Source organism: Papio anubis, chromosome 16 (genome assembly GCF_008728515.1).
Source record: "Papio anubis isolate 15944 chromosome 16, Panubis1.0, whole genome shotgun sequence".
Lineage (NCBI taxonomy): Eukaryota > Metazoa > Chordata > Mammalia > Primates > Cercopithecidae > Papio > Papio anubis.
This window is the reverse complement of record NC_044991.1, coordinates 792,218-805,452: the sequence shown is the minus strand read 5'-3', so window position 1 is coordinate 805,452 and position 13,235 is coordinate 792,218. Positions and strand designations below refer to the sequence as shown.

The 13,235-nt window shown below is 58.0% G+C and overlaps 2 protein-coding genes across 8 annotated transcripts in view; one reads left to right on the top strand and one right to left on the bottom strand.

Annotated features, from left to right (window-relative positions):
* The window catches only part of ALG12 (ALG12 alpha-1,6-mannosyltransferase), a 63,581-nt gene extending 60,118 nt beyond the window's left edge, over nt 1–3,463 (bottom strand). For 3 of the 7 annotated variants that reach the window (XM_017945424.3, XM_021921707.2, XM_009217540.4), the window contains exon 1: nt 3,265–3,463. The gene's annotated coding sequence lies outside the window, so the exon portion shown is untranslated. The remainder of the gene's footprint in view (nt 1–3,264) is intronic. The other 4 variants (XM_021921708.2, XM_031656176.1, XM_017945426.3 and 1 more) reach the window with 2 other exon arrangements.
* A 146-nt stretch (nt 3,464–3,609) lies between these two features.
* On the top strand, nt 3,610–12,674 carry LOC100999125 (protein disulfide isomerase CRELD2). The gene is made up of 10 exons (XM_031656174.1): nt 3,610–3,892; nt 4,294–4,376; nt 4,789–4,899; nt 5,216–5,307; nt 6,631–6,807; nt 7,623–7,718; nt 9,412–9,495; nt 10,392–10,487; nt 11,461–11,628; nt 11,795–12,674. Exons 1-10 carry the CDS (start codon nt 3,764–3,766, stop codon nt 11,887–11,889), a joined length of 1,131 nt encoding a protein of 376 aa, XP_031512034.1. The 5' UTR covers nt 3,610–3,763; the 3' UTR covers nt 11,890–12,674.
* The last annotated feature ends 561 nt before the right edge of the window (nt 12,675–13,235 follow it).

Genomic DNA, 13,235 nt, shown 5'->3' with positions numbered 1-13,235 from the left:
CACAGAGCAGGACTCTGCCTCAGAAATAAAAAAGAAAATAAATAAATAATAAAAAACTTAAAAAAATAAACTTGGTATCAAACAAAGAGAAAGGCTGAAGAATTAGGTTAGGAGTCACTGTCCACCAGATGAGGGAGCACCACTCAGCTGTCTCCCACTTGCTAAGACACAAGCTTTATGACGGTGGGGGTTTTCTGATGCTGGATTATTTTTCCCACCAGTGCAGCCTCAGCACTGCACTGGTGGGAAAGAGGCCAGCCTCTGTGGCCTGAAGGCTGCCTCTCTGCCACCTCCCCTGCTGGACTCATCCTGTGGGCAGGGCTTGTTTGGTGGACTCACTGCTGAATCAGCAGAGCCTGCCGCACAGTAGGCACTCAACAAGGCTGCCGAAGAAGAAATAGGTAAAAACCCTTACACAGGGATCTCATCACACCAGCTCACGTGCTTATTAAAAATATGTTCCAGCGGCCGGGAGCGGTGGCTCATTCCTGTAATCCCAGCACTTTGGGAGGCCGAGGCAGGTGGATCACAAGGTCAGGAGATCAAGACCATCCTGGCTAACATGGTGAAACCCCGTCTCTACTAAAAATACAAAAAATTAGCCAGGCATGGTGGCGGGCGCCTGTGGTCCCAGCTACTCAGGAGGCTGAGGCAGGAGTATTGCTTGAACCTGGGAGGCAGAGGTTGTAGTGAGCGGAGATTGCGCCACTGCACCCCAGCCTGGCGACTGAGTGAGACTCCATCTCCAACAAAAAATATGTTCGTGCTTTGATTTCAACTTTCGAAGGCATGAGAAGACCAAGGGTGAGTCTAGATTCTCTGCCAGAAGCATGGAAAGACCAAGTCGACACTGGCAAGCGTGAAAACCATGACCAACCCCCCCACTGGGCGAGGGTGAGTGGACGCTGTCCTGCACTAGTCCACTCTGCTCGGCAGCTGGTCAGCAGCTGTGGCTAATCTAAGTGACAGGTGCCTCGGGAGCACCTACAGGTTAAAACAGGCCCAGGCCATGACATTTTATTTTTTATTTATTTTTCTACTTTTTGTGAGACGGAGTCTTGCTCTATCGCCCAGGCTGGAGTGCAGGGGCGCAATTTCAGCTCACTGCAAGCTCCGCTTCCCGGGTTCACACCATTCTCCTGCCTCAGCCTCCTGAGTAGCTGGGACTACAGGCGCCCACTACCATGCCTGGCTAATTTTTTTGTATTTTTTAGTAGAGACAGGGTTTCACTGTGTTAGACAGGATGGTCACGATCTCCTGACCTAGTGATCCGCCCACCTTGGCCTCCCAAAGTGCTGGGATTACAGGTGTGAGCCACCGCGCCCAGTTGGCTATGACACTTTAAAATGGTGGTTTACAGAACAATGGCATTTCAGATTAGGGAATGACCTGCAATGGCTCTCTTGCCCCATCAATCCAGATTTTAAGGCCTCTACTGAAGTTGATCAAATCAGGCCAGGCATGGTGGCTCACACCTGTAATCCTAGCACTTTGGGAGGCTGAGGCAGGCGGATTGCTTGAGGTTAGGAGCTTGAGACCAGCCTGGCCAACATGGTGAAACCCTGTCTCTACTAAAAATACAAAAATTAGCCGGGCCTGGTGGTGGGTACCTGTAATCCCAGCTACTTAGGAGGCTGAGGCAGGAGAATCACTGGAACCTGGGAGGCAGAGGTTGCAGCGAGCCGAGATCGCACCACTGCACTCCAGCCTGGGTGGCAGAGTGAGGCTCCGTCTCAAAAAAAAAAAAAAAAAAAAAGAAGAAGAAGAAAGAAAAGAAAAGAAATCGGTGAAATCAGATATTACCTTTTTTTTTTTTTTTTTTTTAAATTGAGACGGAGTTTCACTCTTGTTGCCCAGGCTGGAGTGCAGTGTCATGATCTCGTTCAATGCAACCTCCACTTTCTGGCTTCAAGTGATTCTCCTGGCTCAGCCTCCAGAGTAGCTGGGATTACAGGCATGTGCCACCACGCCCGGCTAATTTTCGTATTTTTTTAGTAGAGACAGGGTTTCACCACATTGGCCAGGCTGGTCTCGAACTCCTAACCTCAGGTGATCCGGCCACCTTAGCCTCCCAAATTGCTGGGATTACAGGCATGAGCCACTGCGCCCGGCCCACATGTTACTATTACTAATAATAATCATTAGCCTCTCAGCAGGAAACACAAATGATCTGATGCAAATCACAGCTGCTGCCCATCAAAGACCAGAAAAAGCCATGTTATCTGCACTCCTTCCTTCCAGACAGGAGTTCTGTGAAATCCAGACACTGCACATTTCCCCTAATTTAAACCAGGGGTTCCTGAACATTAGTGAGTGTTCATCACCTCAAGCGCCTGTAGAAATGAAGATCCCCATTTTAGAGACTGGGTGGATGTTGGAGGTCCGGCCACCAGGTAAAAACCCCATCCCCAAATTGCAGGAGGGAGTCCAGCCCCAGGTAGGAGTCCAGCCTCGGGTGGGAGTCCAGCCCAGGTAGGAGCCGACCCAGGTAGAGTCCAGCCCCCAGAGTGAGGTCCGGCCTCCGGGTGAGAGGTCCAGCCCCAGGTGAGAGGTCCAGCCTCCGGGTGAGAGGTCCAGCCCCAGGTGAGAGGTCCAGCTGGGTGGGGCCCGACCCAGGTGAGGAGGAGTCCAGCCCCGGGTGGGGAGGTCAGCCTCTGGAGTGAGAGGAGTCAGCCCCAGGTAGAGTCCAGCCCCAGGTGAGAAGTCCAGCCTCCGGGTGGGAGGAGTCAGTCCCAGGTGGGGAGTCCAGCCCCAGGTAGGAGGAGTCAGCCTCCCGGGTGAGAGGGAGTCAGCCCCAGGTAGGGGCCGACCCCAGGTAGGAAGGTCCAGCCCCAGGTGAGAGGAGTCCAGCCTCTGGGTAGAGAGTCCGGCTACGGGTGAGGGAGGAGGTCCAGCCGGGTGGGGCCGGGCCCCTCCAGGTAGAGCCCGACCCCAGGTGAGGGGAGTCCAGCCCCCAGGTGAGAGGTCCGGCCCCAGATGGGAAGCCCAGCCCCAGGTGAGGGGTCCAGCCCCCAGGTGAGAGGTCCAGCTCCAGGTGAGAGGCCCGGCCCCCAGGTAACAGGTCCAGCCCCAGGTGAGGAGCCCGGCCCCAAGTGAGGGGTCCAGCCCCAGGTAAGGAGCACCGGGCTGTGACGCGTGGACATACGCGGTGAGGTCTCAAGAATCCAACGCCAGCGCCAGCTCGGGTCGCGCCCCCGCCCGCCTCCTCCCTGGTCTCGTCGCGCGCCCGCCTGAGGGCCCCGGTCGCGGCAGCGCGCACTGACCTCCGCAGCTCCCGGCGGCGTCCTTCGGAACGCGGCTGCCTAGGCCGGCCTCGGCAGGAAGCAGGACGGCGGAAACAGAACAGAGCGAAGCCTTTGCCCGAATCTAAAGTGGCCACCGCAACCCGGGCCGCTGCGGCCGCGAGGACCCTCTGTGCCCTGAGTAAACATGGCCGCCGCGGGCTGCGCGCAAGGGGCGGGGCGCGGGAGGCGGGGTTGGACCTGCACGCCCCGCCCCCGGCCTCCCCGCGGACGCTGACCCGGGCCCTTCCCATTGGTCGCCTCTCGTGGCGAGCTCGGATTGGTCCACATCAGGCCGGGGCGGGTCCCATCGACCAATAGCGGCTCGGGGCTGGCGAGCGGGGCGGGGCCTCGCCGGCACCGTCAAGTAGCCAGGGGGACCGGCCGGCGCGGCTGGGAGCGGGTGGGCGGCCGAGAGGCCGGAGCCGCGCGGCCGCAGGACCTGGAGCTCCGGCTGCGTCTGCCCGCAGTGCTACCCGCCATGCGCCTGCCGCGCCGGGCCGCGCTGGGGCTCTTGTCGCTTCTGCTGCTGCTGCTGCCCGCGCCGGAGGCCGCCAAGAAGCCGACGCCCTGCCAGCGGTGCCGGGGGCTGGTGGACAAGTTTAACCAGGTGGGCAGGGGCCGGGCGGGGTCGTCCACCGTGGGCCCGGGGTCCACCTCACCCTGGATCCGGGGTTGCCCCACCTTGGGCCCGGGGTCCCCCTCACCCTGGAGCCAGGGTCGCCCTCACCCTGGATTCGAAGTCCCCCTCACCCTAGACCTAGGGCCCCCCTCACCCTGGATCCGGGGTCGCCCCCACCGTGGGCCTGGGGTCCCCCCACCGTCGATCCAGAGTCGCCACTCCGTAGTCCTGGAGTCCCCCTCACCCTCGACCCAGGATCCACCCCCGCCGTGGACCCAGGGTTGACCCCACCGTGGGCCTGGGGTCCCCTCACCCTCGACCTGGGGTCGCCCTCACCCTGGGCGGGGGGTCAGGTGGTACCAAGCCCTATGGGCACTGTCTCCTCGCAGGGGTTGGTGGACACCGCAAAGAAGAACTTTGGCGGCGGGAACACAGCTTGGGAGGAAAAGACGCTGTCCAAGTATGAGTCCAGGTGGGCGCTCTGGAGCAGCCCTGTGGGTCTTGGCCTGACCCTGTCCTGGGAAGCCGTGTCCTGCCTTTGGTGCCTGTGTTAATAACAGGGAGACAGAACAGCCCCCGAGGCACCAGTCACCTGTCTGAGTTGCCTTGGCTTCTGCCTGAGGACTAATGGCTGGATCCTCTCTGGCCTTCCAGCTTCTGCTCTGGTCCCTACCCCCTCAACAGACAGTGGCTTTTTAAAATGTAAACTGGAACACCAGCCCCACTTGTGTGAACCGCTCCTGGCCCCCTGACAGTGGGGTCCCCTTACTCTCTCTGCCTGGAATCCCGGCCCCCTCCCCTGCACCCGGGCTGGTGTGTTGGTTTGAATTTTTCTTCACTGGCTTGTGGTACTGACCGTAGGCCCGCGTGGGCCTGTGTTTCAGCGAGATTCGCCTGCTGGAGATTCTGGAGGGGCTGTGCGAGAGCAGCGACTTCGAATGCAACCAGATGCTGGAGGCACAGGAGGAACACCTGGAAGCCTGGTGGCTGCAGCTGTGAGTGCCTTAAAACCTCTTAGAAGATACTTTTTATTTTCCAACTTAGAATTTGAAATAACCTCAGACTTAGAAAGATACGGGAACAGTATGGAGCTCCCACCTGCCTCACACCCACCTTACCCCTGCATTACTGTTTTTTTATCACCAGGGTCAGTGATCAAAACCAGGAAATTAACGAGAAGATTCTGTCCACACCTAGACTCTTGTTTCCTGGATCTTGCAATACTCTAGAGCCTATGTTGTGTTCAGCTGCATGTTTGTTTTAAAGAGCCGTGTCTGGTGGGATTCAGTGAATGTTTTCCTCCATCCTCAGGAAGAACGAGTATCCTGACTTATTCGAGTGGTTTTGTGTGAAGACGCTGAAACTGTGCTGCTCTCCAGGAACCTACGGTCCTGACTGTCTCGGTGCGTTTCTGCTTAGGGAAATCCCATCTCCTACGTCACTTCCCCTCTTCCTCTCACAATTCTTGGGGGATGAAAGCACAGAGGGGACCTGGGGGACATCAGCTTTCTGTAGGGTCTGGGACCCTGCCGGACGGCTGCCTCCCCCATCCCCAACCCAACTTGGAGCACTTCGCACCCTCCCGCTGCAGCCTCACCACTCACCTCACGCTTTAGTGTAAAACTCTGAGTATGTCATCCCAGCTGTGCTGTTAACTCAGGGGTTCACTGACTCAGGTTGTTCACAGCTGAGTCCACTCACCTGAGAGTCTGTCCTGACTGACCTGTCCAGGGGCTTCTCCCTGTGTACACAGAGGGGACCACACCACGGCTTCTGTGGCTGCCATTGCAGAGAGCCCAGGGCACTAGGTGTCTATCAGGCTGGGTGCACGGCCTTGAGCCTTAATGGGTGCTGCAGGACAGGGCTCTTCTGTGAAGAAGTGTGCAGAAACTGAAGCCACGGTTTAACGTTTATAAAAGGCAATCACGTGGTCAAGCAGGATCAGGTAGCAGAAGTTTCAGGTTTAGACCCCCGACCTGCCCCCCGTCAGCCTCCTGCCAGCCTCTGCGTCTATCCCTGGCGAACACTGGAGGCTGCAGCTGATGTTCCCACTCTCCCTGCAGTCTCCGCCCCTGATGCATCGGTGTCCCCATCACCATGTTTCAGCTGAGGCTGCCCAAAGCCACACAAAGTGCAGTCATGCGTAACGACCAGGCATGTTCTGAGAAATGCATCATTAGGCGACTTTGTCATGGTGCCAACATGGCAGAGTGCACTCCACACGCCTAGGTGGTGCAGCCGCTCCGCACCTAGGCTGCCTGGCAGAGCCTACTGCTCCCAGGCCGTACACCCGCGTGGCACGTGAGGGTCCTGAGTACTGTGGGCCATTGCGACATGTGGTAAGAATGTGTCACCTGAATACATCTAAACATAGAACAGGTAATAAGGCGTATCGTGATGTCACTAGGCAATAGGAGCTGCTCAGCTTTATTATCATCTTAGGGGACAGCTGTGCCATGCAGGGTCCCTTGTTGACCTAAACGTCATCATGCAGCACGTGGCCGTAGTGAAGTCCAGGAGCCTGTGGCTTGCTCCACTCAGGCCATCCACCGCCAGCCCTGCAGACCCCAGGAAATCAGTTTCCCCCAACACCCACTCCAAGCCTGCAGGCTCATGTACGTCCTCAGAATCGTACAGGGTTTGGGTGCAGTGTGTTCTCTCTGTGTGAGAACATCCCACCAGTCACCACCAGGTGTACTCTGAGCATGGTTTTGTGTCCCCCAAAGCATGCCAGGGTGGGTCCCAGAGGCCCTGCAGCGGGAATGGCCACTGCAGCGGAGACGGCAGCAGACAGGGTGACGGGTCCTGCCGGTGCCACGTGGGGTACCAGGGCCCACTGTGCACTGACTGCATGGACGGCTACTTCAGCTCGCTCCGGAACGAGACCCACAGCGTCTGCACAGGTACGGGCTACGGCTGGGCCGGCCCCGGGGTGAGGCAGGATGACAACAGCTGCTTGCTGGAGCTGCCTGCCTAGATGGGAACAGGGGCCTGCTGATATCCTAACCCCGGATGTCCAGGGAAGCTTCGGGGGCCCAGAAGGATGAATTAAAACGTCAGAAGATAGAGGCAGGGGTTGTTAGGGGCGCTTCCTGTCCCATAACAGCCCCCAGAAGGGAGAAGCTACTCACCTTCCTCTTTAGTTCGAGATCTGCCCCGACCTTGAGTTGTGATGGGCCACGCAGTGCACAGGTCCTGGAGGTACCATGTGGGCCGTGCACCGGCCCGGAGAGCAGCACCTGTCAAATCCCTGCAGACCATTATGAGTGGCATCTTTCCAAAGGACGTTTTCTCCCTGGTTGCCACTGATATGTAGGAAAACTCTGGGTGTGTTGACGTCTTAGACATGAGTGCATGGTTGGCCGGTAGCCCCCTAGGCTATTCTGGGCAGACAGACCTGTGGATCGCCTGTCAGGACCGGCCTCTCTGGTTCTTACACCCCTTGCCGTCTGTCTCTTGGATGTTGGCATGGCATGGGGCACGTGTGGATCCGGAACACGCACACCCAGCCAGGCTACAGCTCCAGAGTACGGATAGCTGCCTTCTCCAGGTTATTAAAAATTCCTTGGAGTCCTGATTTGCTGAGAATTTTAAATTCATGGGCACTGAAAACCCCATGTTGCTTTTTCTCCTTAAATTCCTCACTTTTAAACAAGCCCTGTCCCCAAGCTGGCACCTGAGAGTGGGGTTCGTACCCAGGCCCGCCTTTGCCTTCCAGCCTGCGACGAGTCCTGCAAGACGTGCTCGGGCCCGACCAACAGAGACTGCGGCGAGTGCGAAGTGGGCTGGGTGATGGACGAGGGCGCCTGCGTGGGTGAGGAGCAGCCCAGGGGTGGAGGAGGGCGCCTGCGTGGGTGAGGAGGGGTCCGGGGGTGGAGGAGGGCGCCTGCGTGGGTGAGGAGGGGTCGAGGGGTGGGGGCTCCCCAAGGTCCGCTTCTGCCCAGCCTCTGCGTCCCCGTCCCGCCAGCTGCTCCTGGTTCACGGCCCTCCCCATCTCTGCTCATTCTGGGTCATGGGAGGGGGATCGTTGAGTGGACCCCTAGGCTCCCACACCTGTGATCCCACCATGCACGGGTCAGGAAGGATCATGGGACTTCCTTCGTACCTTCTGGACTGGGCAGGCATCGGGGCCACAGTGTCCTTGCTGTCAGGTGGCCCTGGGGCTGTGGACCTGTGGTGCCAGCTGCCCCGAGTCAGCTGACAGCTCCTGGGAACTCACCCGAGTGTGTTCCTGGGTGGGAGGCCGCCGGCAGGGGCCAGCTGTATCCCTCTGTGCGGGTTTCAGAAGACACACGGATGGGGCATATCAGGGTGGTCCTGGCTGCACCCATGGTGGCGGAGGCTGGTGGGTCCCGAGGGATGTGGGAAGGGGCAGGGCACAGTGGCACAGCCAGGTCTGGGGAGCAGGCAGAAGGGCAGGGCCGTGCTGCTGGCATGTGCAATGGAAACTGCCTTTTCCCGCAGACGGCAAGCTTAGGGTGGCAGGGGGCTGCCCACGAGCTCCTGCTGTCCGAGGGGTACGGCCCCCCACTCACACCAGTGTGACAAGCCAGCTCCGTGCCTGGCAGTGCTCAGCCAGGAGGGGGACATCACCTCCTAACACAGGCCTCCAGGTTCTAAGTGGTGCCAGGTCTGGACGTCTCCAGCATTGTGCTATGCTCACCCCACCCTGTCCCCCACATGGTGGGCATCACCTGCTTCAGCTGTGTCTCTTCCCGCCAGCCTGGCTATGGGCACAGCACTTACAAAGCCAGCCCTGCAGCGCCTCTGAGCTCTGGAGAAGCCAAAGGCTCTGGCTTCATGGGGAGGGTCTGGAAGTAGCTGTGGCTTTCCCGCAGTCCAGGTGCCGAGTGGGTGTGGTGGCTCACGCTTGTAATCCCAGCACTTTGGGAGGCTGAGGCAGGTGGATCATGAGGTCAGGAGATCGAGACCATCCTGGCTAACACAGTGAAACCCCATCTCTACTAAAAATACAAAAACTTAGCCGGGCGTGGTGGCGGGCACCTGTAGTCCCAGCTACTCAGGAGGCTGGGGCAGGAGAATGGCGTGAACCTGGGAGGCAGAGCTTGCAGTGAGCCAAGGTCGCACCACTGAACTCCAGCCCGGTCAAAAGAGCGAGACTCTGTCTCAAAAAAAAAAAAAAAAAAATTGGAGCTCAGCCCCTGGCAGGTTCCACAGCTCTGGGGAGAAGGGAGAGGGATGTGGGGGTGTGAGGTGTGGAGGCTCTCACTGTCTCACCCTCACGCGATGCGTCACCATCCTCACGGGGCCCCTGCCACAGTTGGCACTGACTCTCTAAGGACAGGGCCTGGCCATCGCCTTATCCCCTCCCCTGCCACATGGGACCTCCGAGGAGGGCATTTGAGATGATCCCCCCAGGGGCTGCCCTCCTCCCTGCCCTTCCCCAGCCGGTCCTGTCCGTGGGCTGTATCAGGCCATGATCATTCCTCTCCTGCTCCCTGGCCAGGCCGTCCTGGGCCGCTCACAGCTGTGCCATTCTGTTCCAGACGTGGACGAGTGTGCGGCCGAGACACCTCCCTGCAGCGCCGCACAGTTCTGTAAGAATGCCAACGGCTCCTACACGTGCGAAGGTGGGTCAAGCGGGCGGGCCTGCACTCCGGGTCCCTCCTGGGTTTCATTGCTGTCTTTGTAAACATTCATTTATGACTTCTTAGCATCACTTATATACCTCCTGCCTGCTCTAAGAACACTTAGTGTGGCAAAATAAGTTATAGGTATTTGCTGTAGGAAAATCAGGAAATTCAAGTAAGTTAAAGAAAATTAAAAACCCACGAGTTCCCCGGAGAGCGCACCCTGCTCGTGCCCCCCAGCGCCCCCACAACGTGCCCTGTGTGATTTTCCACAGCACCTGTCAGTGTTTTCCACCTAGCAGCTTGTCCTGTGTCCTGTGGTTTCTCCATCATGTTCATGATTTTGGAGCATGCCATTGTTTCATACGTTTAAAACAATGTCTATTGCTGGACATTTACGTCATAACAATTTTTCAACTGTTATCAACTGTGAATACTCTTGAAGGTAAAACTTTTCACATTCCTTATGATTTTCTTTGGATTAATTTCCAAATCGTTCAGTCAAGGAAATGTGTCTTTTAGGGCCATAGTGCCCCAGAAGAGTTGTGCCGATCCCCAGTCCCAGCAGCAGGAAGGAGCCTCTGTGACAGCCCCGGGCAGTTTTCACTGTTGGGAGTGCAGACAGCAGGACCCTCAGTGAGCCACTACACTGGAAGCCATGCTAGAGGCTCCCCGGCGTGTGGGGGTCCAACGCTGGCTCCCCGGCGTGTGGGGGTCCCATGCTAGAGGCTCCCCAGCATGTGGGGGTCCAACACCGGCTCCCTGGCATGTGGGGGTCCCATGCTAGAGGCTCCCCGGCGTGTGGGGGTCCCATGCTAGAGGCTCCCCGGCGTGTGGGGGTCCCATGCTAGAGGCTCCCCGGCGTGTGGGGGTCTGACGCTGGCTCCCTGTTGCAGAGTGTGACTCCAGCTGTGTGGGCTGCACAGGGGAAGGCCCAGGAAACTGTAAAGAGTGTATCCCCGGCTACGCGAGGGAGCATGGACAGTGTGCAGGTCAGTGACAGGGTCTGTGCTGGACGCAGGTGGACCCTTCCCAAGGGACCATGATGTGAATGGCCCCAGGAGGTGCTGCCAGGGATGGGAAGCAGCTGAGACCCGTCCTGCAGACGCAGCTCCCCAGGGTCACTGCACACTCACCCTGAGGTCCACGAGATGCAGAAGCAGTGGGGGTGGGGGATGAGCTCTGCATGGCCGACCCTGGTGTGGATGGCACTGCTGCACCAGCCTCTCCCCAGTGGCCTCGTTCCCCAGGTCCAGAGCCTCTGCTTTCTCTCTAGCTCCTGGGTGGTGCTTGCCTCGAGGCTTAAGGCCAGGCCTGCCATGGTTGTGGGCTGCCTGGGTGAGCCTGGGCGTGGCTGGAATCCAGGTGGAGAAAGTGGGCTTCCTGACCAGGCGTGGTGGCTCATGCCTGTAATCCCAGCACTTTGGGAGGCCGAGGCGGGTGGATCACGAGGTCAGGAGATCGAGACCATCCTGGCTAACACGGTGAAACCCCGTCTTTACTAAAAATACAAAACCTTAGCCGGGCGCGGTGGCGGGCACCTGTAGTCCCAGCTACTCGGGAGGCTGAGGCCGGAGAATAGCGTGAACCCGGGAGGCGGAGCTTGCAGTGAGCTGAGATCCGGCCCCTGCACTCCAGCCTGGGCGACAGAGCGAGACTCCGTCTCAAAAATAAAAAATAAAAAAAGAAAAAAAAAGAAAAGAAAGTGGGCTTCTTGGGCACATGCCAGCCTTCTGGCCTCACCTGGAGGTCTCTTCTCTGCATTTTCTACCAGTTGAGGGCCCAACTTTGAGACATGAAATTCTGCCCTCTTGAAGCCTTTCCTGACCTTTGCTCCTTTCTGTAACGTGACGTTTGTCATCGTTGTGCTTTCTTTATGTGAGTGAATCTGAATGAATGAGTTTCACAGTCTGCTGCACATCTGCTAAGTGGAGTAATTATTAAAACGGAGTCTTTTAATTTTAGATGTAGATGAGTGCTCACTAGCAGAAAAAGCCTGTGTGAGGAAAAACGAAAACTGCTACAATACTCCAGGGAGCTACGTCTGCGTGTGTCCCGATGGCTTCGAAGAAACTGAAGATGCCTGTGTGCCGCCGGCAGAGGCTGGTGAGTGGCGCGGCTCCCTCCACACGGGCCCCCCCCCCACGGGCCCCCTCCACACGGGCCCCCCCACACAGGCTCCCTCCACACGGGCTCCCTCCACACGGGCTCCCTCCACACGGGCCCCCTCCACACGGGCCCCCCCCCACACGGGCCCCCTCCACACGGGCCCCCTCCACACGGGCTCCCTCCACACGAGCTCCCCCAACATGGGCTGCCTCCCCTGGACCTCAGGGCTTGCAGGTAGACTGGCTGCTTGGTCTGAAATCCACACAGACAGTGGCCTTGGGATAGTGAGAGGGGGGTTCCCGGAAGACAGGTGCATAACACCTCTGTGTGGGCACACTGGGCAGAGAGGTACCAGCTTCCTGAGGATGAAGCCCCAGGTTCACAGCTCAAACGGAAGTTAAGACGATGAAAAGGGAAGTCTCTGAACCTCAAACCTCAGCAGGCAAGGAGGAGCAGACACAGAAGAGGCAGCTGAGGAGCTGGAAAAGTCATCTGGGGAAGCTGCCCAGGGTGCCACAAAGACAGGGACTGGCAGGAAGTGGTGAAGGGCAAGCAGGTCCCCCATGCCTGTTTCCTGGAGCTGCCTTACCAAGAACCAGGGACTCGGGCTCCAGCAACAGAAATGTGCCTCTCACAGATCTGGAGCCAGAAGTCAGAGGCCCAGATGCAAGCAGGCTGCTTCCTTGGGAGGCTGGGCAGGCACGTCTGTTCCGGGCCTCTGTCCTTGCCTGGGGACGCCACCTGCTCCCCGTGTCTTCACATAGTCGCATGTGGTGTCTGTACAAACCTCCCCTCTTCGTAAGGACACCAGTCACTAATGCCCTCGTGTTAACTTAGCCATCTCTAAAGACCCTATTTCCAAACAAGGTCACAATCCCAGGTGCTGGGAGTAAAGACTTCAGCATCTTTTGGGGGACACAGCTCTGCCCATGACAGTCCTCACAGAATTCTAGAATACAGAGTGTGGGAAAGAAGCAGCATTCAAGGAGATGTTGGCTAAGGGTTTTTCAGAATGAATAAGGCAGGATTCAGATTCCAGAAGCTGTTTCCTGAGCAGGACAAATAAAAGCAATTCCACCCCAGAAGCATCGTAGTAAACAGCAAGACTGAAGATTTTGAATCCTGATTTTGAAATCCTGGAGGTTTGCGACGGATCTTTTGATTTATCTTGATGATTTTGTCTTTTGATTGTGAAATCCGCAGATCTTGATTTTGATTTGTCTTGCCGCCTGATGATTTGTTCGCCTGATTTGATGTCCTGACGATCCTTTTGCCCCTCCCTCCCACCACCACCCCGTCCCTCTGCCCCTCCCCTCCCCCACCCTCGTCCCTCTTGCCCCTCCTCCTACTCACCACCCGTCCCCTCTTTCTCCTCCCCACCACCATTGCCCGCTCCCATTCCCACCGGCCGCGAACCCTGCCGCCCCATCTCCGCATCCTCCACACCCGCAGCAATCCCTTCTGCCTCATCTCTCATCTGCTGGGAACCGTCTCCCCGAGCGCCTTGACCACTCGCGTCCGGCCTTGAGCTGACCCTCGATTGCAGTCCCTGCACCTGCTGCTGTCCCAGGAAAGGCCTCGTCCCCAGGGCCCTTTCAGTCAGCCACTGCCTGTGCTTGTTTTCTGACAGC